The 23,187-nt window shown below is 51.6% G+C and overlaps 1 protein-coding gene across 3 annotated transcripts; it reads right to left on the bottom strand.

The window, feature by feature from the left end:
* Positions 1 to 273: 273 nt before the first annotated feature.
* Positions 274 to 15,367, bottom strand: PDCD6 (programmed cell death 6). Of its 3 annotated transcripts, none has more exons than XR_009690527.1 (6): positions 15,206 to 15,367; positions 14,280 to 14,341; positions 8,994 to 9,038; positions 7,980 to 8,138; positions 3,532 to 3,749; positions 274 to 1,008 (listed from the first exon to the last, which is right to left on the bottom strand). XR_009690527.1 is itself a non-coding variant. In XM_061129402.1 (6 exons), exons 1-6 carry the CDS (start codon positions 15,298 to 15,300, stop codon positions 910 to 912), a joined length of 564 nt encoding a protein of 187 aa, XP_060985385.1. In that variant the 5' UTR covers positions 15,301 to 15,365; the 3' UTR covers positions 274 to 909. The 3 variants fall into 3 exon arrangements, 2 of the variants coding, with proteins under 2 accessions (XP_060985385.1, XP_060985384.1); XM_061129402.1 differs by having other exon boundaries at positions 3,640 to 3,749; positions 7,986 to 8,138; positions 15,206 to 15,365; XM_061129401.1 differs by having other exon boundaries at positions 3,640 to 3,749; positions 15,206 to 15,364.
* Positions 15,368 to 23,187: the final 7,820 nt, after the last annotated feature.

Raw genomic sequence — 23,187 nt, forward strand, 5'->3', positions numbered from 1 at the left:
ATTTATGGGTCACTGACACCCACCCAGAAGCCCAGCCCAAATCTCACAGCCCCAGCCCCAAATCCTGGTTTAGGGAGGCACCTTTAAAGGGCGAGGGCACAGGGGCCTGAAGCGAATCTGCGGGGGCTGGTGCAGGGACCCGGGCCGGCTGGACGCTGAGCACACAGGGCAGGGCCGGCTGCACCCCTGCTCCACATTCATGTGTGAAAAACTCTGATCAAGTCCATCAGAGGGCAGAGGTACACCATTAGTAAGTGAAAGAAAGACCACTCCTTTCCAAATTAAACTTGGATTTGTATTTCCAAAGTTTTACCAAATGTAAACCAACTCCTGTCACAGAGGATGGACAAATCTTGGGACTCCCATGACCAGGGCCAGGGGACACCCCAGGTTGCTGGACCCCTCGGAGCTCCAGGTGAGTGCAGCTGAGACAGACGGGCACAAGGATACGTGTGCTTTATTGCTTACGCTGCACATTCAAGTGAATACAGTAAACCCCCTTTAAAAAGTAAGGCACGTGAGTGGCCTTCTGTGCAAGTTCCATATTATTTAAAGTTCCTATTGGCTAATAAAGTATTTCCACTCTAGAACTAGAGCTATCTAAAAAAGCACATGATAAGTTTTTTGCAAGCAGAATACCTGAAACATTATTATGTTACCTCATGGCACAATTAAACAGCCTCATATCAAATGTCTGTATCTAAGGAAAGATAACTACTGTTACAAGTGGGAAATGTTAACCAGCTTATCCACATATATACAGTTGGGTCCCCAGATAGTAGTTACACAAAATTTAAAGAAAGAACAGTATCTAACTGCATTGATGTCTGTTTCATTAAAGCTAAGAGATTTGGCATTTTCAGTCTTTTCTTTCCCATAAGTCACGCTGGTATTTGCAGAAAGGCAGGGTCATACGATGCTGAAGACCATGGACAGATACTGTTCATATGACACTTGGATCCAGCCGTCCTGGTCTGTATCGTAGCGTCTGAATATATCTGTCAACCTCTGAGGAAAAACAGCATGTATTTAGACCTGACACTTACCAAACAGAAGGAACACAATGTATTGGTAAACAGACATTCAGGAACCCAATTTCAGAAGAGTTCCTGTCTCCACATCCCACACCCCCAGCACAGGGAGGCAAGGCAGGTGTCCCTGACAACCCGCAGGGCAGGCCGGTCCGCCCAGGAGATGGGGGTCGGGCAGGACAGCGGGCAATGGGGGGAACCAGTGTATAGGCCACAGCCCCGGGTCCTGGTAGGGCCTCTGGCCCCAGAACAAGGTTTCCCCACACTGGGTGATGTGCCTGGGTCCTCCTTTCCCACCCTAAGACCATTCTCCCAGGACCCTCCCTAAAGGCTCCCCTCTGTTCTGGCGACAGGCTTCTCAGGACTAAAGGAAACCAGCCCCCACTGGGCCCCAAGAATCTGCCCGCCCCGGGGGGGAGCCTGGCCGCAGAACCAGAGGGTGGGGTCTTCTGTGCCAGCCCAGTCCCTTGTCCCGATGCCCACCCTCCCCATCCCCTCCTGGCTGACCAGCCCCCAGGGCTCCCCCTCAGTCTGCTCACAAGTCCAGCCACCAAACCACAGGGACTGGGGCGGCCAGGTCAGCGCCGCCTGAGTGACAGAAGCTGGAAACCACCACAGGTTCAGAAGAACCCAGACAGGAGAAGACAGCGCCCAGTCTCATTGAGACCTTGGCAGCTGCCTGTCCACCTGCCCCAGGACGGAGCAAGGCTGCAGCCTGGCCTGTGAGCTGAGCCTCCCGCACCCGTCTCCAGTTCCGGCCCTCTCTGTCCCAAGCTGGGCAGATCGATGGCCAACAATCAACAGGCTGACCCAGGTGACGGTCCACGTGGGGGTGAGCTGGAGCTTCCTGTGTGGCCAGCGCTGGTGTGATACAGACCACAGAAACCACAGCAGCAGTCCCCTCTGCTGGGAGACACGCGTGGTTTCCCTTTATTTACACGTGAAGATTTCTACCACTTTTCACATTGTTTCATAAAAACAACTTTCAAAAAGGCTTTTTCTTTCTCAAAAGAGGCAGATGAAAGAAAACACCTCTGAGGGCTTCTGAGGACTTTCTGCAGGTGGCCTGCAGCTGAGCCTTTCCTTTCTGACCCCCATCTCTGTGCAGAGTTTGGGCTCCTTCTCTAAGGGGCGGGGGCAGGGACACCAGGCCTGGACAGCGGGCAGCCCACAGTCTGTGCTCAGTCTACAGGCAGAGAGGACTCAGCCCCTGTTATTCCAGGGGCTGAAAGCGACACAGGATGACCTCTGCTCATGCAGACGTAAGGATCAGCTGGTTACTTAGGGGACATAACCTCAAATGAAAATCCCAACCCACAGATCCTGGTGAAATTTCTATATCACACCTATTCCTAACACATTCTGACAGCACAGAAGCGAAAGCGTTGGCCGCTCGGTCATATCTGACGCCTTGCGACCCCAGGACTGCAGCTCGCCAGGCTCCTCTGGCCACAGGATTCTCTAGACAAGAAAACTGGCATGGGTTGCCATGCCCTCCTCCAGGGGATCTTCCCAACACAGGGATCGAACCTAGGTCTCCAGCATTGCAGGCAGATTCTTTACTGTCTGAGCCACCAGAGAAGCCCTGTAATCTCACCTCACCAGACCCTGAGAGGGAGACACCTGGCATTCCAATGAGCCACCGAAGCACAGGGCCTGGCCGGCCCAGATTCCCCAGGAAAGAAATCAGGACAGCAGGTCAGGGAGAGAAACCTCAGTCATTCAACTATCGCTGTGAAAAGGAGAGCCCTGAGAATGTCCCCCAGGTTACCAGTCACACTGATAACCTCATGCCCTGCACACCTCTCTGCAAGGGTGTCTTTCAGGGCCGGGTTCTACTGAAATACTTCTGGAAAACACATTTGCTTCCCATAAACGGAACTGTGTCAGAATTATGAGCTAATGGAGTATTATATGGACTTGGCTATGAGGTGGTAACTGCTGACTCGAAATAATGGGCACATGGGTTGTCTTCATTATTATTATTATTGAGACTTCTCACAATAAAGACTCTGAGAGACATAAGGGTTTACACCAATTCACTGCGTTTTCTAAAGCTGAAATCTAAGGAACTTGGCCCCCACCTGGAGACAGGAGCAGGGCCTGTGTGGGAACAGCCAGGCGGGTCAGGTGCTGCTGCCTCCACCCTCAGAGGGCGTGCCCGCCCTTGGCTCCTCCTGGGTGAGCCAAGGGACCGCAGGAGGAGCCAGCTCGGAGAGGCCTGCGAGGCGGTGGGCACTGCAATCATCAGCCCACCAGGCACTGCTCCCGACTCCTGCTGGGGCGCGAGCCTCACGTGAGGGCGCAGAGCAAGCCTCACGATAAAATCTTCTCCAATACTCAGGAAGAAACACAACACAACACAACACCAGGTATTCATGTAAACCGCCCACTGGATCCCTTCCAAATGCACGGCTCTCAGGGTTTCCAGGGGAGGAGGGACACGCCGTCTACACCTCCATTTAACAGAACTAGTTACTTCTCCAAAAAGCACACTCACTTCTGTAGGTTCCAGAGGCAGTCTTATGCGTCTGACTCGCTTCAACTGCCGAAGCACGGGGATTCAGGTGCCCACTGCCCACCACCCCGGGCCTTCTGGTGGTGGTACCTGCAGCACGATGCAGCCCTGGATGAAGTCGTCGAAGGCGATCTGCCCCCGGCCTTGTCGGTCGAACTTCCGAATGAGGATGTCATGAAACTGGTCAGAGAGCCGGTACCCTGCAGGGGGGAGGGCAGAGTCAACCCCATGCCCGCCCCGGAAGCCAGTCTCCCCCCACCCCCCACAACGGGGGCCCCCCAGTCAGGCCCGGGGGCAAGCACATAGCAAAGCGCCAAGAGCTCCACAGAGTCTCTGCACTGTGCCCTCAGCCCCACGGAGGCGCCCTCCGGGAGGGACCACGGAATCACTCGTTCACACCAACTCCAGCGCTACAGTTGCCCTGCAGGGGCTTCTGAAATATCAACCTTCTTAAAAGCCCCTACTGGTAAACTTTACTTCATTCTTAACCTAGTGGTGAAGCTGTCAATAACTCAGCTGTCCTGGATTATTCGCTGCTAGAGAATGCTTTGCAAAATAAAACCTCACTAAGGCTCCCAAAGAGACAAAGTGTAAACTTAAGGACAGGAAGTTAACTGACGGCCCCTCTGCCGCATCAGCCTTTCCCTGACATCAGGACGTCAAGGCTGCGAGGATGCGGCAGCTGCACTCAGACGGAGCTCCGGAGGGCCATCCCGGTGACTCGACTCTCCCTCCAGTGCCTGAGCCGCCTGGCCTCCAGCAGGGATACCCTGGCTCTCTCAGCCCTTCCCTCCCCACCCCCCAGTCTCACCACCTGTGTGACCGTGGCTTCCTTACTTATTCAGGAGACAACATCCAGGTGCAAAATATTTTTACCACTTTTCAGTCTCGCTGGAATCTTTGCAAGGATAGGTACACCTATTATCTGAGTGAATGTCACAGTTAATTACCTATATAAGCACTTCATCACTTTACTGAAAAAGTCAAATGTGCACACACGTGACAGTACCTTTCAGAGTGGTCAGCGAGCTCCTCACATCCCGTGAACTAATCCAGGCCCCCGGCCCTGCAGCTGAGCAGCAGACAGGACCCTCCTACACCTGGCACAGCCTGTGGCCAGACAGAGGCCAGGCTGGAGTGTGTGCTTGGGACTTGGCGCAGGGCAGCGCTTGTCCAGCCCTCGCTGTTCCACGGGCTCCCACCCAGGCTGGGGAAGGATGGCGAGACGGTGACAGGGACACAGCATTACGGAGACTGGGGCTTGCGGAACCAGACAGGTGCCACTGGGTCCACTGAACCGCTGGGCCCACTCCGCCCTCCAAATCCCAGATGTGGGCCCACCTCAGCAGCCTGTTCTAGGCCAGTGAGGCAGGCGGAAACCCTGCCGGCCACCTCACTGCGTGTCATGCACGTCCTCCTAGAATGCCCCCTACCCCAAGGCTGCACTTCCAGTGGAGGGAACAATCCCTTCTTCCCTAAGAGCTAGCGAGGTGGCCTGGTGCCTCCACTGACCACCCAGTGCCCACTTGCAGCACCAGGAAGAAAAGCGGATGCCAGTCAGAAACTATGGCAGAGGACAGACGCAGCCAATGGCACAGACAGGGGTGGGGGCTGCCATGGCCCTGTTAGGGCCGTAACTTGGTCAACCTGACCGTAAAGATGCCGTTGACCTGGTCAGGGCAGCTGATGGCCTGGGCTCTGGGATGCAGAGTGGGCGCGTGTGTGGCAGGGCTTGGACTCCGCTGCATTAAAAGGGGCAGAGCAGGTGCAACACAAGATGGAAAGCAGCCAACGAGGGCGACGAGTAATTGGAGGCTCACTGCCCCTGCATGATGTCCCCACAAACCATGCTGGAATCAGGCTGCCAGGGGCTGGGTACAGGGCTGGGGCGGGAGTGCTGGAGGGGCGCTTGTGGTGGGGAGCCTGCCTTTGTCAGGGACAGCAGGACTGTTTGTCCCCCACGAGTGGAGTGTGTGGCCTTGCCTTACATACATCTTACTTTCCAGTCTCTGTACCTGGCATGCAAAACATGCTATTTAGTCACTTAGTCGTGTCTGACTTTTTGCGACCCCATGGACTGCAGCACGCCAGGCCTCCCTGTCCATCACCAACTCCAGGAGTTTGCTCAAACCGTCCATCGAGTCAGTGATGCCATCCAGCCATCTCATCCTCTGTCGTCCTCTTCTCCTCCTGCCCTCAATCTTTCCCAGTATCAGGGTCTTTTCAAATAAGTCAGCTCTTTGCATCAGGTGGCCAAAGTATTGGAGTTTCAGTTTCAACATCAGTCCTTTCAATGAAGACTCAGGACTGATTTCCTTCAGGATGACTGGTTGGATCTCCCTGCAGTTCAACGGACTCTCAAACGCCTTCTCCAACACCACAGTTCAAAAGCACCAATTCTTGGGAACTTAGCTTTCTTTATGGTCCAACTCTCACATCCATGCGTGACTACTGGAAAAACCAGAGCTTTAACCAGACGGACCTTTGTTGGTAAAGTGCTGTCTCTGCTTTTTAATACACTGTCTAGGTTGCTCATTGCTTTTCTTCCAAAGAGCAAGTGGCTTTTAATTTCATGGCTGCAGTCACCATCTAGAGTGATTTTGGAGCCCAAGAAAATAAAGTCTGCCACTGTTTCCACAGTTTCCCCATCTACTTGCCCTGAAGTGATGGGACCAGATGCCATGATCTTAGGTTTTTGAATGTTGAGTTTTAAGTCAGGTTTTTTACTCTCCTCTTTCACCGTTGTCAAGAGGCTCTTTTATTCCTATTATGGAGCACCTAATAGGAATAAAAGCCTAAAAGATGAACAGATGGACCATCAAATCCAGCAGGTGGGCCATTCAGGGTCACATAGCCCTGCCAGGGCTGGCCTGAGACCCCATGTAGGGGGGTGAGAGGTCAGAGGGCACCTTAGGGTTTCAGCCGCCCTGACTCCCTCACGCGTCTGCTGAGCAGCTCCAGCTTGACTGACAGACACTTGGTCTTAAAAACCAAAGAGGAAATTTCACTACCAGGGCAAAGTTTCTAATAGTTACTAACAAGTAACCGGCAAAAGGCTGACAAGTCACCTTGGGTGGGAGATGAGGAGCCAGAGGAGTCCTGAGAAATGGAGGACCAAGGGCAGGAAGGAAACCTGCGGAATAACTGAAGAAATGCTGCAACAGAGTATGTCCTTCCTCCAGGAAAAGCTGCAAGTCAGGAAGGCTCTTGGCTCTGCCCCGCACTGTGGAGCCTATCAGCATCTGACCTCCTGGGTCTGACCAGGACTCGCAGGCCCGAGAGCCAGAGACCGGCTGGTCAACCTTGGTTTCCAACCCGAGTCCAGGACATGACGGGTGCTGGCACTAAGAAAAAGTGGGTTCCAGGCCTGACAAGGTTAGAAACACTGTGGTCGGTGCTGAGAGCACCAGCCTGGAAATTAATTCAGAGGGTCCAGGTTCCAGTCGGCCAGGCCTCCAGCTCCCTCCTGCCCAGGACTGCTCTGTGGGGGACACCCCTAACGCTCAGCCCCCCACCTACGGGCACAGCAAGGTCAGCTGCATTCCAAGTTCCAATCCAGAGAACCCGGGGCCAATGTCCTGCCCAAATCCTGACCTGCTCCTGGTGGGCTCATGAAACAAACTTCTGTGGGGTCCCACAGTCTCTAAAGCAAGACAGAGACAAAGAGGAGAAGACAGCCGCAAAGGACAAACACAGAGCAAGAGGGGTGGGGGAGAAGCACAGCGATAACCACAAGGACCAAAATGTACTTTGTCACTGAAACCAGAAATAGCCAGAATAAAGTACACTGGACTCTTAACAGAAGGGCCCAGCGAACACAGGGCCGGGGGATTCACGCCCATCAAACCAGAATTCTGGTGCAATGACTGCGTCCCTCCTCATGAACCCCAAGCTCCCCGCAGGCCCAGGTGAACCCCGGGACCAGGCTTGCTGACCGCTCTGGAAGGCACCATGGGAGCACCGCTCACAGCACAGCAAGCACGCAGGCTGTACACACTTGAGAATGAGGGCTTCCGTGCTCACGCTTGTGCTCCATGCAACCCACGGACTCGTCTTTTGTGGGCATTTTATCATCGGTCCGTGTATTCTCATGTCAGGGAACAGAAGCTGCTTTATATATGTAAGCTGTTTTATCTTGACTCATTCACTTTAAACTTTTTGAAAGCCACATTCTCAGCGTGACTGCGACACCACTTCACAAAAGAAAACTGCATAGCCCTTATCTCATTTTGGATGGAAAACCGCATAAAAGCCCCCAAGTCAAATATAAGCCTGCATGATAAAGAAACATCAAAAATGTAAAACTGCGATGTAAACAAAATTTCACATAGGCTACTTTCAAATCATTAAGCTGAACAAAGCAACAAGATACACGTTATGGCCCTTGGCTCCAAAATGAAATAGCTATGCAGTCAAGACAAGTGTTTTACCGAAACCTGAGAGGGCTTGCTTGAGCTCGTTCTTGTCGATCATGCCCGAGTTGTCCCTGTCGTACGTGCGGAAGACGTTCTGCCAGTCCGTGATGTACTTCCAGACACCAGTGAACTCACTGAAGTTCACGCCGGCCTTGTTCTCTCTGTCAAACATGGCTGAAGCGAAAGGGCACGGCTCAGCAGGAACCAGGGCAGAGGGGCACCCACAGCTCTGCAGGCTGGGCTCCCCCAGGACCAGCCCAGAACTCGGCCAGCAGGTCCCCAAGGGCTGTGGTAACACCAGCCCTACAGCAGCCAGGTGGGCGTGAGGTGGCTGTGAAGAGGGATGTGCAAGCCGAACACCCTGGTAGATCCACAATAAGAATGATTTACATAGAGGGATGTTCCTCAGAAGCTGGGCATGCCCGCTCTTGGGAAGGAACCAGGGTGCAGAGGGGTCAAGGAGCCCACCCCAACCCTCCAGGCTCAGGTCTGGTTCCTGGAGCTGCCCATCCATCCCCCAGAGGATTCGCGTCTCCAAGGGGGAGCTCCTTAGAGGGCTCGGTCAGGGAGGCCCGTGCCAATGAGAAAAAGACTACCGGCTTTTGGGTTTTCTTTTTTTTTAAGCAAGATCCACCTTTCATTTTTAAAAAAATCAACCTCATTTCAGGTCCAAATAAGAACTTGTAACTACATTTACATATAACTGCATGCAAAATGGACAGAGAGGCATGTATGAAATCTCAGTCTGAGACACTGGTAACAAAACGTAGTGCGCCATCTGCCTCTTCAGGAAACTGAAGTGCTCCTGGGGTGCATAGAAGTCACTCCAGCGGAGTGACTCGTCACGTGAGAACTCAGCTGCTTCCTCCAGTCACAGCCGCGCAACCCAGGGGGAACGGAAGCATGTGCGGGAATGAGGGCGGGGCACACAGCGGACGCTGAGTGAAGGCTCAGGGATGGTGGTGCAGGCGGGACATCCGGAAGACAATCAGCCAGGAGCACAGGCCCGACGGGGTTGCCCATACTTACATATGATCGATCTGACAGTCACTGGATTAAACGGAGTCCAGGTGCCTGAAACAAACAGCAGGAATTAAAACAGAGCAGAATCTCTGAATCCCCAGTTTGTAACCCAAAAAGCCAGAGAAAGTAGCTTTCAACATCAAGACCTGAGAGCCACAAGACCTCAGTGGGGAGGCTGCCCCCAGACGACGGGTCCTGTCTACGCTGCCCAAGAGTCACTCCGGTCCAGCCACACGTTCACAGCTGCTCATGAAGACCTGCACCTGGCAGCTCGCCCCTCCTCACTTTATAACTAGAAACGGCTATTTTACCACTCACTGAACTTCCTAGACCCACAGCACCAGGTGAGCTGAGAAGAGGGTGCTCAGCCCTGCTAGGAGTGTCACAACTGCACTTCAGAAAACCCCACCCCCAGGGGCACCACCACTCCAGGACCAGCGTTGCCCATGCGCCCACAGCGGCTGCACACACGGTGAGTGAACCTGCCCAGGAGCTCTGGAAACTGCAGCGTGAAGACAGGCTTACGAGCTCCTCCTAAAGCAACAGGCTGGGCAACACACTGTCTTCTCTGAAACTGTGAATAGAATGCATCATTCCATGATCAATTTCAGAACAGTAATGGGATCTTACCAAACATCTGTTATGAAGGGAACTGTTCACTCTGACAGATTTAGTAATTTAGAACCCTTCATAAGCTGTGATGATGGAATGTTCACCAGGTACCTGGAGCCCGAGGGACCAAATGCAGCTGCTGGACTCTTCCTGCCTCCCACAGCCTCCCTCTGATGCTGGCTGTGCCCACACCAGGAGTCCACAGGGACCGCCCACCAGGGGCCCGTGCGCGGCCGCAGCATTCTGCAGACTCTTGAAGAGGAGGCTGTGCCCACTGCTCATCCCGATTGTGAGGAGGGCATCCTGGTCACATCGGCAAATGAATTTTAAACAGAAGTGACTTGAGTAAAACAGTTAAATGATGCTGCAAACACAGGCACTTTGCAAGATAAAGGCCAGGCCCCTGTGGAGGCACATGTTGGTGGATCGGAGCTCCAGCTGACAGAGCTGGAGGATGGGAAACTGGGGACAGTAGAGCCCACCCTGGGCTGAGCCGGGCACGGAGACAGGAGACCCGCAGGCTGGCCAGCTCAGGAGGCAGAGGCAGGTTCCTGGTCCTTTAACTGGCCCTTCCTGCCACCCAAACCGGGCCGACTCGCCACAGAAACCAAGGGGTCACAACAACATCCAACAGTGAATAGACTCTCTGTTGCATGCCGGGTCCTGTGGCCTCAGACTAAACATCAAAGCTTGACAGCCCCTAGTGACGCTGCACTTAATGCTTCAGTAATGCTAGATATCAAATACACCAGAGGGTCGGCCTGAAAACCTACAACCTCCTGTAAGAAAATGCACTGCGACGCGGAGAAGCAGACCTAACAGCCTGCTCGGTGCCCAGGACACACTGGGCAGGAAGAGTCCCTTCGGTGCCAGTGACCCTCACGCAGCTTTCAGGGCCAACCCCAATTTCAAACATTCCTACCCGCTTTCCTCGGTAACCAACGCGTCTAGGAATGTCACAGCCAAGCCTGCAAAAGATTTCCTGTCAGACTTCTACTTAGAAACATATGGTCTCTGTTCCTATAAGTCTTGCCTCAGTCTCATCTGAAAGAACCAAAGAAAACAGAAACACACACAGTATTTCCATGTACACTGAGGACACATAACTCTTTTCACCCATAATTCGAACACGAAAGGGCCATAGCTCCATGGCGGTGGGTGAGGGGCAGCGGGGGTCACACCAGAAGCTCAAGATGTTTTCCTGCAACCCTCAAGAATACAGATGATTTTAACAAATTTATATCGGACTCTTTCTCAAAGGAGAAAAATGCCACTCTGCTCTGTGATAATATATTCTTCTTGCTCTCCAGAGTTTTCTTTCTAGAAATTGCATCCTGTTAGCACAGACGTGGATTTCAGTGAGAGGTTAGTGGGAGGAATCGTCATGGCATCCAGCAGCAACACTGAATCAGCGGACAATCCGGACCTTTCACAGCACCACCGGCCGTCCCCCTTCCACTTCACTGCAGCAGAGCCGGCCGCTCAGCCCTTCTGGGGGAGGCAGGAGCCACGCAGGCAGGCTGGGCGCACCCTGCAGGCTCACGTGGACTCTGCCAGGACCCTGGTGCTTCTTCAGGGTCAGGAATTCTGTATCCCACCAGTCACCTTCACCTACAGCCTCAAAGAGGCACTACTGCCGGGTCTCTAGGAGAGCTGAAGTCCATTTTGATAAAAAACACCTCAAAAAGAATGTATTATATGACCTATTATTTAAAGTCCAACTAGGGATTCCCAGGTGGCTCATTGTAAGGAATCCACCTGCCAGTGCAGAAGACACAGGTTCGATCCCCCACCCAGGAAGACCCCTTGAGGCACGGAGCAACTAAGTGCGCGCTCCACGGCTACTGTGCCTGCGCGCGCCTGCGCGCCAGAGCCGGTGCTCCCGACAGGAGGCGCCGCAGTGAGCAGCTCGGCTCGGTAACTAGAGCGACCCCACCCACTGCAACCACGAAGAATCCTCTGCAGCAACGGAGACCCGGCACAGCCATAAATAAACAAAGTCCAGTTTGAAAAATGCTTTCTCGAAGTATACCAATGTTCTGTTACTGCAAACCTACAGAAGTGCAAAAAAGGGGCTCAAGCAAATTTAATTTCCAATAATTCGAAGTAACAATGTGGAAGTAAAAATTTTTTTAAAAAGTACCTAACTGAAGATAGTTTGTGACACGCTATTTTAGATGGCAAGACAGTCCTGCGTCTCTTCGCACCTCTTAACCACACCTCCCTGAGAGCAGCTGTGGGAAAGCTCCCCCAGCAAAGACGACATAAGGACTCAGTGTGCCGGGCCCACGAGGACTTCCTCAGGGCAGTTTCAGCTGATTCCAGCAGTGCCTCAGAGGCGCAGAGCTAACAGAAGAGGGAAGCCATGCTCTTTCGTGCTTTCAGCTTTTCCACCAGTAATAAACTAATTTCCTGAAATAATATTCTAGTCCTAATAGGAAAACAGGCTTTCCAGGTGGCATTAATGGTAAAGAACCTGCCTGTCAATGCAAGAGACCTAAGAGACGCAGGTTCAATTCCTAGGTTGGGAAGATCCCCTGGAGAAGGAAATGGCAACCCTCTCCAGTATTCTTGCCTGGAGAATCCCATGGACGGAGGAGCCTGGCAGGCTGCTGTCCATGGGGTCACAAAGAGTCGGACCCGACTGAAGCAACTTAGCAATATGAAAACAGAGGTCCATTCCGGGGAGAAAACTGAAAGTCAAAATAACTCCAATCTTAACAACTCTGGGAATTCGAGGAGCAGGAAGAGAACTGACTCTGTCCATCCTCAGTGACTGAGGCTGGGAAACATGATACAACGGAAAACTAGAGACCAACTTGAACTTCCTCCAGGACGCTGAGGCCCAGTAGCCAGGGACAGCTGCAGATACAACTCCAGCAGAAAGAGAGGAGGAAACAGGCAGCACCCAAGGAAAGGGAGGGGCCGTGGGTGCAGAGACAGGAGCGCCCAGACCAGGAGGAATGGCGGGCATCCTGGAAGGAGGAGCAGAGCCCGCTCGTTGGAGTGAGAGCCACAGTGGGCCTGTGCCTTCAGGGGGCCAACAGGAGGAGGCAGGTGGGATGGTGCCAGGTGTGGGGGGAGCGCCTAGCTATGTGGGCACACATCCTGATTCCAGTGTGCGACCTACCTCTACTCTGGGGCTGAGAAAGGATGAGTGATCAGTACCCATTCATAACCAGACTTCCTGCAGAAAAAGCCTAATAGAATTTACAAAGATATTCACAGCACAGCAAAAACAAAGCAAACTCTCATTATGCAGGATGGGAGGACAAAAGCCTAAGAGAGTAAGGGGTCCCCGACTATCAGTAAAATTTACCTCTTAAAATTCTCAGCTTGCGGCACTGGTGAGCTAGAAATTCAAAAATTTTAGCAGCTAATTTGAAGAGGAAAATGTGATTGGTTAAAAAAATCACAGTTTATAAGATACACACAAAGCAGGTAGAAGAGCTGTCACAAGTTGCTCCACACAAAACCCAGCACACCCCCAGGGAGGAGAGGAGGAGCCACGGCCGGTGGGGGGAGGGAGTCCCTACCTCCCTCTGGGCTAGGTGACTACCAGTAAGTTCTTACCCAGCCCCAACAGAAGCTGAGGAATCCCTCAGGGCAAATCAAGAAAAGTGACTCCACAGGGTCACCTTGAGATGGTCCTGATACACACTTAGTGGTTGGGTTAAAACACGTTCCCTCTCCAGCAGGCTCCTGGTTCAAGGCTGTGTTCTGACAGAGCCATTTGCTTTAACAACCAGCTGAACTGGAGGCAGTACTGACATCCTCAAGAGGCAGTATTACCTGTATGATCCTGTAAATACCAACCGTTGACCAACAGCAACAGAGGAGTACCCACAGTGGGGGCACACCTCCCTTCCAGTCCAAGTGCAGGCCTGGGAGGCACCGTCCACCTCCCACAACACCAGCCTGCTCTCGCTGGTAAGGGTGAGCCTTTCAGCATCGTCATTATCTCTTAAAATCAATCCCTCTTCGAGTTTAAATGGCACCCCTCTGGAAGACACCACAAACTAAGGACCAGAAAAAGACAGTGGTATCTGATGGATCAAAAGAAGGGAAACACAGTCAGGTATTTACTGAAATAAGGTCTCTACTTCAAGTCAGGTAATTACTGAAGTAAGGTCTCCACGTCAATGGATTAATCACGCTGAGGCCAGCAAAAAGGTGACTCTAAGATGTGCCCCCAGAACCGGCACAAAGAGCTGGGATCCTCTCGCCCCCGTCTGGATGACTAGCATTCACTGACTGAAAAGCCTGAGCCCCGAGATCCGGCTGCACGGCCACCAGCATCCCCAGTTGCTTCCCCGTCAGTGAGACCTTGGTGCCCCTCCCCGGAAGTCACAAGATGCAGTTACCAGAGAAATTCAACAGCCTTCAATAAACGGGAGGACCATCGGCTGTACAAAGCCAGGTTCCTGAAGCCCACACCTCAGCCTCCAACTCTCAGGCTTTCCCTGTGACCTCCATGCAGCTCCCCCCGAGCTCAGCAAGGACTCGGAGAAGCACTGACAGGACACCCAAGAAAGCACTCGACAAAACAAACCTGGAAGCCCTCCACCACAAGCCAGGGATTAAGTCTTAATGATACGGAAAATAAATCCAGGAAAGAAGTTATTTACTATGGGTGGTCAGGCCCGCAGTTCACAAGTCCAGATGGCCGGGTGCACTCACCATTGGACAGTGCTTGCTGAAGCTCGTTGTCGGATATCACACCGCTCCTGTCCTTATCAACCCTACAAAATTAAGATTAGTTAAACTGGCGATTCAAAGTGCAGGAAAAGCAATACAGGGCCAGAACCAAGGTTTACCTCTCCTGTCAATCCTAAATTAATTTCCCTGCTTCTTTCCCTTTGGCTGCTAGATTATCGCACTCCCACAGTCCCCTGGGGAATAAGCAAGCCTGTCTCCTTCACTGTCTGAGGAACTCCCCTGCTGAAGGCCAAGCTGCTTCTCCGTTTCTCTCAAGCCTTTCTCCCACAGCCTGTCTGAATTCCACCCAGATCTTGTCCTTTTCACAAACAGGAAAAGGTTCTCTTAGACAACTAAGTCACTCCCTGACCTTGAATCACTCTAGCATGGTGCGCCGATTCGCTGGAAGGACGACCGGGTACCGAAGACACTGCGGTGACGGTCCCCTGCGCACAGCCAGGGCCTGGCTTCCCGCCTGGTGTCAGGCAGCCGCGGCGAGCCCGCGTTTCTGCTCCCCTAACTGAACAAGCGTCCCCGGGAGACCCTCGTCCCAGAGCAAAGGCCCCACTCTCGGGGGAGGAGGACGGAGGCCGAGCCTCCGGACGGCCGCTCTGCGCTCCGGGAAGTGCCCGGGGGCGGAGAGGAGGTCAAAGCTGGGGGGACGGAGCAGGCCGGGGGACCAGGGCGCCAGGAGGGAGGCCGGACTGCGGCCCGAGGGGGTCAGGGCTCCAGGAGGGAGGCCGGACTGCAGGCCGAGGGCGCCAGGAGGGAGGCTGGACTGCAGGCCACGCGGCCAGGGCGCCAGGAGGAGGCCGGACTGCGGGCCGAGGGGCAGGACGGGGAAGGCCCGGGGCTGACACCGAGGGAAGGGGAGGCCTGCCCACGCCCGCCCGCCCGGTCGGCCGCACCTCTGGAAGACGTTCCACAGGAAGCTCTGGTCTGGTAGCGCGGCGCCCGCGGCAGGGCCGGCGCCGGGGCCCGGGCGGTACGGGTAGGCGGCCATGGGCCGAGGAGCGGCGGGGAGAGGTACTGCTAAGGCGCGGCTGGGAAGCGGGCGGTGGCAGGTGGCTCCACTTCCGCCTCGGCGGGGGCGGGGCCGAGCGCGCCACTTCCAGGGGCACGGTCACGGGAGCGAGCGCGACCAATCCCGTCGCTGCCCGGTTGCCAAGCAACGCCCCCGCGTCCGGCCAGCGTGTCAGGGTCCAGCGTGCAGCTCGGAGCTGGTGGCCGAGGCCACGCGGCCTCCAGGGTCACGGACGCGCGTGGGAGCTGCTTCTCCCACGGCACAGAGTGAACGTGAAGGGCGGGGGCAGTTCCTTCTAGCATGGACCGTCCTTGCACCAAATGAAGGCCATGGAAGGACGGTGATGGAGCGGAAGAACGCGCCAGAGATTCCTGTGCTTTCCTGGACTTCTCTCCCGGCCCTGCCTGCGCTTCTCTGCGTTCCTTCCCCACAGCCACTTTCTTCTCGGTACCACACGACGTCCCCTCCGGTGTCTGACAGGGCCTGGAACTCCCCAGCTCGGTCTGCACGTACGTGACCAGGCCCTGATGTCCCCTGCTGACCATGGTGAGCGGCCAGCGTGTCCCTCCGGCCAGTTGAAGACGCCACCGCCTCCGTCTGGACTTCGACTGAGCCGGAGCGCCCTCCGCGCAGGGAAGCCCAGCTTCAGGGCGCTCCCGCCGCCTTCCAGGCTCTCAAGAGTGTTGAGCTGCTGATGCAATCTCACTGACTTGGTTCATCTTCCTCCCCTGCTTAGTTTGTGGAAGGGCCGAGCACCAAGGAAGCCCCTGACACTTCCTTTCCTGAAGGGATTTCATTATTCAGCACTCCAAAGCTCTGCAGAAGACCCTGGTTCGATTCCTGGGTCCAGAAGAGCCACTGGAGAAGGGATAGGCTACCCACTCCAGTATTCTTGGGCTTCCCTGGTGTCTCAGCTGGTAAAGAATCCGCCTGCAGTGCGGGAGACCTGATTCCTGGGTTGGGAAGATCCACTAGAGAAGGGATAGGCTACCCACTTCAGTATACCTGGGCATCCCTTGTAGTTCAGCTAGTAAAGAATCTGCCTGTAATGAGGGAGTCCTGGGTTTGATCCCTGGGTTGGGAAGATCCCCTGGAGAAGGGAAAGGCTACCCACGCCAGTATTCTGGCCTGGAGAATTCCATGGACTGTATAGCCCATGGGGTCACAAAGAGTCAGACAGGACTGAGCGACTTTCACTTTCATTTTCCAGGGCTCTGTATCTGACCTGTTGTTATTCTCCAGTTGTATTGTCCTCAGCCCCTTTTAACCACCAGACCATATGCTGGAGAGTTCTTTAAACTCTTCAAAGAGATTAAGGTATTCTGACTTGGGCACTCACACAGATTACAAACTCAGCAATGTGGCTTTTTTCATGACTTAATGAATTCAAGTGCTTTCTAGTTTTATCTTCCTAAAGCATTCACATCACTTGCTGACTAATCTTTTCTACAGTTTCCCACAGCTCTTTGATCGGTAGTTTCTGAAATTTGTTTATTCTCTCTCCCACCTCTGGCTCATTTTTCTCTGCTGCTGCTGCTAAGTCGCTTCAGTCGTGTCCGACTCTGTTCAACCCCATAGACGGCAGCCCACCAGGCTCCCCTATCCCTGGGATCCTCCAGGCAAGAACACTGGAGTGGGTTGCCATTTCCTTCTCCAACGCATCAAAGTGAAAAGTGCAAGTGAAGTTGCTCAGTCATGTCTGACTCATAGCGACCCCACGGACTGCAGCCTACCAGGCTCCTCCGTCCATGGGATTTTCCAGGCAAGAGTACTGGAGTGGGCCACCATTGCCTTCTGAGCATTTTTCTCTAGAACACTACAAAATTAATAACTGATTTTGCACCCAGTTTGTAAGTTTTCCAGCACAGAGTATACAGGGCAACTTCTGCAAGGAACTCCTCAGCAACTCTAGCTGGCCTTGGTCTCCCTCTCCCGAAAGTGACACAGCCTCCACCAACCCTTGGTTGAGTCTCCAGCCTGGATTGCCACAGCCAACACCAACTGTGGGGCCCAGAATTACTTCATTCTACTTTATGTTTAGTTCTAGGGGTTGGAAATGATTCATTCAAGGGAAGAATCAATTACTGAATCAACCCTAGTGTTTAAATATTGCTGTGTGTAATCCTTACACCAGAACCTCATGGCAAGGTACCAAAGTTCACATGCTGGCCTAAAATCTGTCAACTAAGAAAAGATGCACAACATGAGAGTTGTGAGTTTAGTTTTATCTGGGGCAAAATGAAGGAAACAGCCCAGGAAACAACACCTCAGATAGTTCTGAGAAACACCTCCAAAGAGGTATGGGTGGGGGGATCAACATATGTGATTTTGGTGAAGGGGGAGTTCATACAATCAAGCACTTATCTTACAAAAAGTGTTCTGCTAGTCACCAGAAGCTAACTTTACCATGAAGGGATTTAGTGCTTCTCTAGACATGAGATGTGGACTTTCCCGATAGCTCAGTTGTAAAGAATCCACCTACAATACAGGAGAGCCTCGTTCGGTTCCTGGGTTGAGAAGATCCACTGGAGAAGGGATAGGCTACCCACTCCAGTATCCTTGGGCTTCCCTTGTGGCTTATCTGGTAAAGAATTTGCCTACAATTCGGGAGACTGGGTTCAATCCCTGGGTTGGGAATATCCCCTGGAGAAGGGAAAGGCTACCCACTCCATGATTCTGGCCTAGAGAATTCCATGGACTGTATAGTCCTTGGGGTCGCAAAGAGTCAGACATGACTGAGTGACTTTCACTTTCAGACACGAGATGCAAGGATTGGGATCATAAAATCAGTTCCTGAAAATATCTATCTAAAGACCTGTTCCACCAGTTTTCCTGGAGCACAGTGTGCCTCAGCCTCCACCCTGGACTCCTTTCAGGGTATGTCAAAGGTCAGCAGCAGCACAGGATTCGAGCCCAGCTGGGGCAGGCAAGTAGACGCTCTTACCTTGCCTAGTCACTCAGTCATGACTGACTCTGCAACCCCACGGACTGCAGCGCGCTGGGCCTCCCTCTCCTTCACCATCTCCTGAAGTTTGCTCAAACTCATCTCCATTGAATCAGTGATGCCATCCAACCTTCTCATCCTCTGCCACCCCCTTCTCCTGCCCTCAATCTTTCCCAGGATCAGGGTCCTTTCCAATGAGTTGACTCTTTGTATCAGGTGGCCAAAGGATTGAAGCTTCAGCTTCAGCATCAGTCCTTCTAATAGTCAAGAAGCAACAGTTAAAACTGGATATGAAACGGACTGGTTCAAAATTGGGAAAGGAGTGCATCAAGTTTGTATATTGTCACCTGGCTAATTTAACTTATACACAGAGTACATCATGTGAAATGTTCGGCTGAATGAATCACAAGCTGAAATCAAGATTGCCAGAAGAAATACCAACCTCAGATATGCAGATAATACCACTCCAATGGCAGAAAGTGAAGAGGAACTAAAAAGCCTCTTGATGAGGGTGAAAAGAGGAGAATGAAAAAGCTGGCTCAAAATTGAACATCCAAAAAATTAAGATCATGGCATCTGGTCCCATCCCTTCATGGCAAATATAAGAGGAGTTCTTGGGCTCCAAAATCACTGCGCATGGTGACTGCAGTCATGAAATTAAAAGATGCTTGATCCTTGGAAGGAAAGCTATGACAAACCTAGACAGCATATTAAAAAGCAGAGACATTACTTTGCCAGCAAAGCTCTGTATAGTCAAAGTTATGGTTTTCCCAGTAGTCATGTATGGGTGTGAGACTTGGAACATTAAGGAAAGCTGGCGGCCAAGAATTGATGCTTTTGAATTGTGGTGCCAGATGAGACTTTTGACAGTCCCTTGGGCTGCAAGGAGATTAAGCCAGTCAATCCTAAAGGAAATAAGTCCTGAATATTCATTGGAAGGACTGATGCTGAAGCTGAAGCTCCAATAGTTTGGCCACATGATGCGAAGAGTCGACTCACTGAAAAAGACCCTGTTGCTGTGAAGACTGAAGGCAAAAGAAGAGGGTGGCAGAAGATGAGATGGTCAGGTAGCATTACCAACTTAATGGTAATGAATTTGAGCAAATTCCAAAAGACAGTGAAAGATAGGGAAGCCTGGCGTGCTGTAGCCCAGGGGGGCGGCAGAGTTGGACGTGAATTAGCGACTGAACAACCAGATTGTCATAGCTTTCCTTCCAAGGAGCAAGCGTCTTTTAACTTCATGGCTGCAGGCACTGACTGCAGTGATTATGGAGCCCAAGAAAATAAAATCTGCCATTGTTTTCACTTTTTTCCCATCTATTTGCCATGAAGGGATGGGACCAGATGCCATGATCTTAAGTCTTTGAATACTGAGTTTTAAGCCAGCTTTTTCACTCTCCTGTTACACCATCATTAAGAGGCTTTTTAGTTCCTCTTCACTTTTGGTCATTGGAGTGGTACCACCTGCACATCTGAGGTTGATATTTATCCTGGCAGTCTTGATTTCAGCTTGTGAATTATCCACATTTCACACAGTGTACTCTGCATATAAGTTAAATATGTAGGGTGACAATAATATAGCCTTGGTATACTTCTTTCCCGATCTTGAACCAGTCCATTCCATGTCCAGTTCTGACAGTTGCTGCTTGACTTGCATACAGGTTTCTCAGGAGGCAGGTCAGGTGGTCTGGTGTTCTCATCTCATTAAGAGTTTTCCTGGATGGTGAAGGACAGGGAGGCCTGGTGGGCTACAGGCCATGGTCACAAAGAGTCAGACATGACTGAGCGACTGAACTGATACAAAGGCTTTTGTGTAGTCAATGATGAAGAGTTTTTTTTTTTTTTTTTTTTAATTCCCTTGCTTTTTCTATGATCCAACTGATGTTGGCAATTTGATCTCTGGTTCCTCTGCCTTTGCTAAATCCAGCTCGTATATCTGGAATTTCTCAATTCATGTACTGTTGAAGCCTGGCTTGAAGAATTTTGAGTATTACTTTACTAACATGTGAAATGAGTGCAATTGTATGGTAGTTTGAATATTCTTTGGCAATGCCTTTCTTTGGAACTGGAGTGAAAACCTTTTCCAGTCCCATGGCCAGTCTTAAAGGGGAGATTAATTTAGGAATTGAAGATTTAAATACCACCCCCCGCCCACCCAATGTATACCCCTTCGTTAGTTAGTTCAGTCACTCAGTCATGTCTCTTTGTGACCCCATGAATCGCAGCACGCCGGGCCTCCCTGTCAATCACCAACTCCCGGAGTTTACTCAAACTCATGTCCATTGAGTCGGTGATGCCATCCAGCCATCTCATCCTCTGTTGCCCCCTTCTCCTCCTGCCCTCAATCCCTCCCGGCATCAGGGTCTTTTCCAATGAGTCAACTCTTCGCATGAGGTGGCCCAAGTATTGGAGTTTCAGCTTCAGCATCAGTCCTTCCAATGAACACCCAGGACTGGTCTCCTTGCAGTCCAAGGGACTCTCAAGAGTCTTCTCCAACACCATAGTTCAAAAGCATCAATTTTTCGGTGCTCAGCTTTCCTCACAGTCCAACTCTCACATCCATACATGACCACTGGAAAAACCACAGCCTTGACTAGACGGACCTTTGTTGGCAAAGTAATGTCTCTGCTTTTTAATATGCTATCTAGGTTGGTCATAACTTTCCGTATGTACAAATGAGTCTAGGACTCATCAGAGACTAGCCTGGCACTTTCACCTCAGCCCTGATGGCTAAGACTGCAGCTCTAGAGATAATGGGAGTGGTCCCTGGGCTGGGTTCCAGGGCAGGACTCAGCCTGCAAGTCCTAGCCAGATGGCTGCCATCCATTTGGTGGGGCGTGGGGTGGTGGTGGGGTGGTGTCTTGTTGCCTGGAGTCCTGACACCACCTTACACAGATGAACAGCAACAGTGACGACCACCCTCTGCTAACAGAAAGAGGCTGACCATCTACCCCTGGCTCTGCTGAAGAAGTACAAGTCGCTCAGTCGTATCCAACTCTTTGTGACCCCATGGACTACAACGTCCATGAAATTCTCTGGGCCAGAAGTCATTAAAGTATTGATATGCTTGCCACTATCTCCTTGCCCATCTTGGGATTCAATTCCCTCCTAACTAGGTCTGTTCTAAGCTTTCCATTTAGATGGTGATTCTGGGTGGTGCAGAGAGATGAACTGAAAGACAACACTCCCCTAATTATTGGGCCAGTCTTTCCTTTGGTCTGATTTCTCTAATTGGAAAATGCCTGTTATCCCTAGAATTTTTCTGAACATTGGTTCTAAACAGAGTGCTAGCACTAACACTTTTAAACCCACGCCTTGTTCATCTTTGGGCACAGTAAGCCCTCAATAAACATGAAACATGTTTCACGGGCAACCAAGGCAATGCACCCTTGTCCTGTCCTTGTACACATGTGTGTGCACACCTAAGATCTTGTATCATCTACCTTACCAGCTTCCCCTGGAAGCCACTCTGGCTCATTCAGTTCAGTAGCTGTCGTGTCTGACTCTCTGTGGCCCTATGCACGCCAGGTTCCCCTGTCCATCATGAACTCTCGGAGTTTACTCAAACTAGTGTCCACTGAGCTGGTGGTGCCATCTATCTCGTCCTCTGTCCCCTTCTCCTCCCGCCTTCTGGCTCATTACTTGTCTTTATTTGCTTATCAGGACCACTATGGCTCCTGCACACTGGAGACCCTTCCTTCTCTCTGCCTTTCCCAGCCTGGCATGGAATTCCAGGACACAGGCTTACTGTGCCTGCCCTTCCCCCCTTCCTTTCCAACCAGTATTCTTGCCAGAATCCAGTATGAAAGTCAGTGACCTTCCAGTTTTGTTTTTAACTCTGGCTTTTTACTGAGTAGCAGTCAATGTATTGAACAGAGGTTTAGTATAGGTTTAGATCTACACTGGTGTTGGCCCCCAGAATTTCCTGCAGTGATGGAACTGCCTTTATCTGCCATCCAGCGTGGCAGCAACTAGGCACATGTGGTCCTGGAGCACTCGAAACACACCAAGATGACTGGGGAATAAAATCTTAATTTTAGTGACCTTAAACATAAACAGCTATTGCAGGTCTGAATCTTTTATGGTATATCTTTTTTTGATCCATATTAGAAATTATCTACACCTCTCTGGGCAGTATTCTATTTTCTTGTTATCTTGACTCTTCTTTTTTTTTTCTTTTACTTCTCTGGTTTGTCAATTTGCTTAACATTTTCAGTATGAAATATTCTGTCCTGCATTTCCTTAACTAAAGGAATTTCACAGAGACTTACATTTCCAGATTACCCACTCCCCAGTGGTTTTCTTGGTCTCAGAATACTCATGAAAACAGGTTTGTTTTTGGTTCAGAATTAGTGGCAGTGACATCAAGAAACCACCCTCATCCTTTGCAACCATCAGCCTTCCTGTTACCCTCTCATGCCTCAGGGGTACCCATGCCAGCTTTAAATTCCTTGTCCTAACACTTCAATGTTACTCGATGCCCATGTTAACACTTTCACCCAGCTTACAAAATGCCCTAGCACATACTTCTTCATAGTACCCACTGGCTTGGGCAAAGTAGTCTGAGGTTGTCATGCAGTCTTTCCACACGTTCTTTCCTCCTAAAAATTAACTCCTTCATATTTGTTGGACCACATCATTCAACACAGGCGGTTTTTGAAGTGTGGTCCTTGGTCATGTTAGGAATACAAATTCTCAGGCCCAATCCCAGGACCTACTGAGCCAGAAGTTCTGAGCAATCTCTAACCTAGAAGAACAATCTGAAATGAAGGAACCCGACTGCCTCGGACTGGATTCTACAGAACCCAACCCTGAGACAAGACCTTGTGGGGCGGCTCCAAGCAGCACCTGCACGGCGGGAGGAAGATCCATTTATGCCCACGTCACCTTCGTGCAGTGTTTGGTCATTTAAATTATTCAGG

Source organism: Dama dama, chromosome 25 (assembly GCF_033118175.1).
Source record: "Dama dama isolate Ldn47 chromosome 25, ASM3311817v1, whole genome shotgun sequence".
Classification (NCBI taxonomy): domain Eukaryota; kingdom Metazoa; phylum Chordata; class Mammalia; order Artiodactyla; family Cervidae; genus Dama; species Dama dama.

Bases quoted from the DNA above. Each gene is read 5' to 3' on its own strand.
- PDCD6 (XM_061129401.1), bottom strand. From the start codon at position 15,300: ATGGCCGCCTACCCGTACCGCCCGGGCCCCGGCGCCGGCCCTGCCGCG. The intron at 9,039-14,279 runs GTGAGTGCACCC...TGTTTGTTTCAG, and splicing joins TCAGCAAGCACTGTCCAATG to GCACCTGGACTCCGTTTAAT. The intron at 8,139-8,993 runs GTAAGTATGGGC...CTTTCGCTTCAG, and splicing joins GACTGTCAGATCGATCATAT to CCATGTTTGACAGAGAGAAC.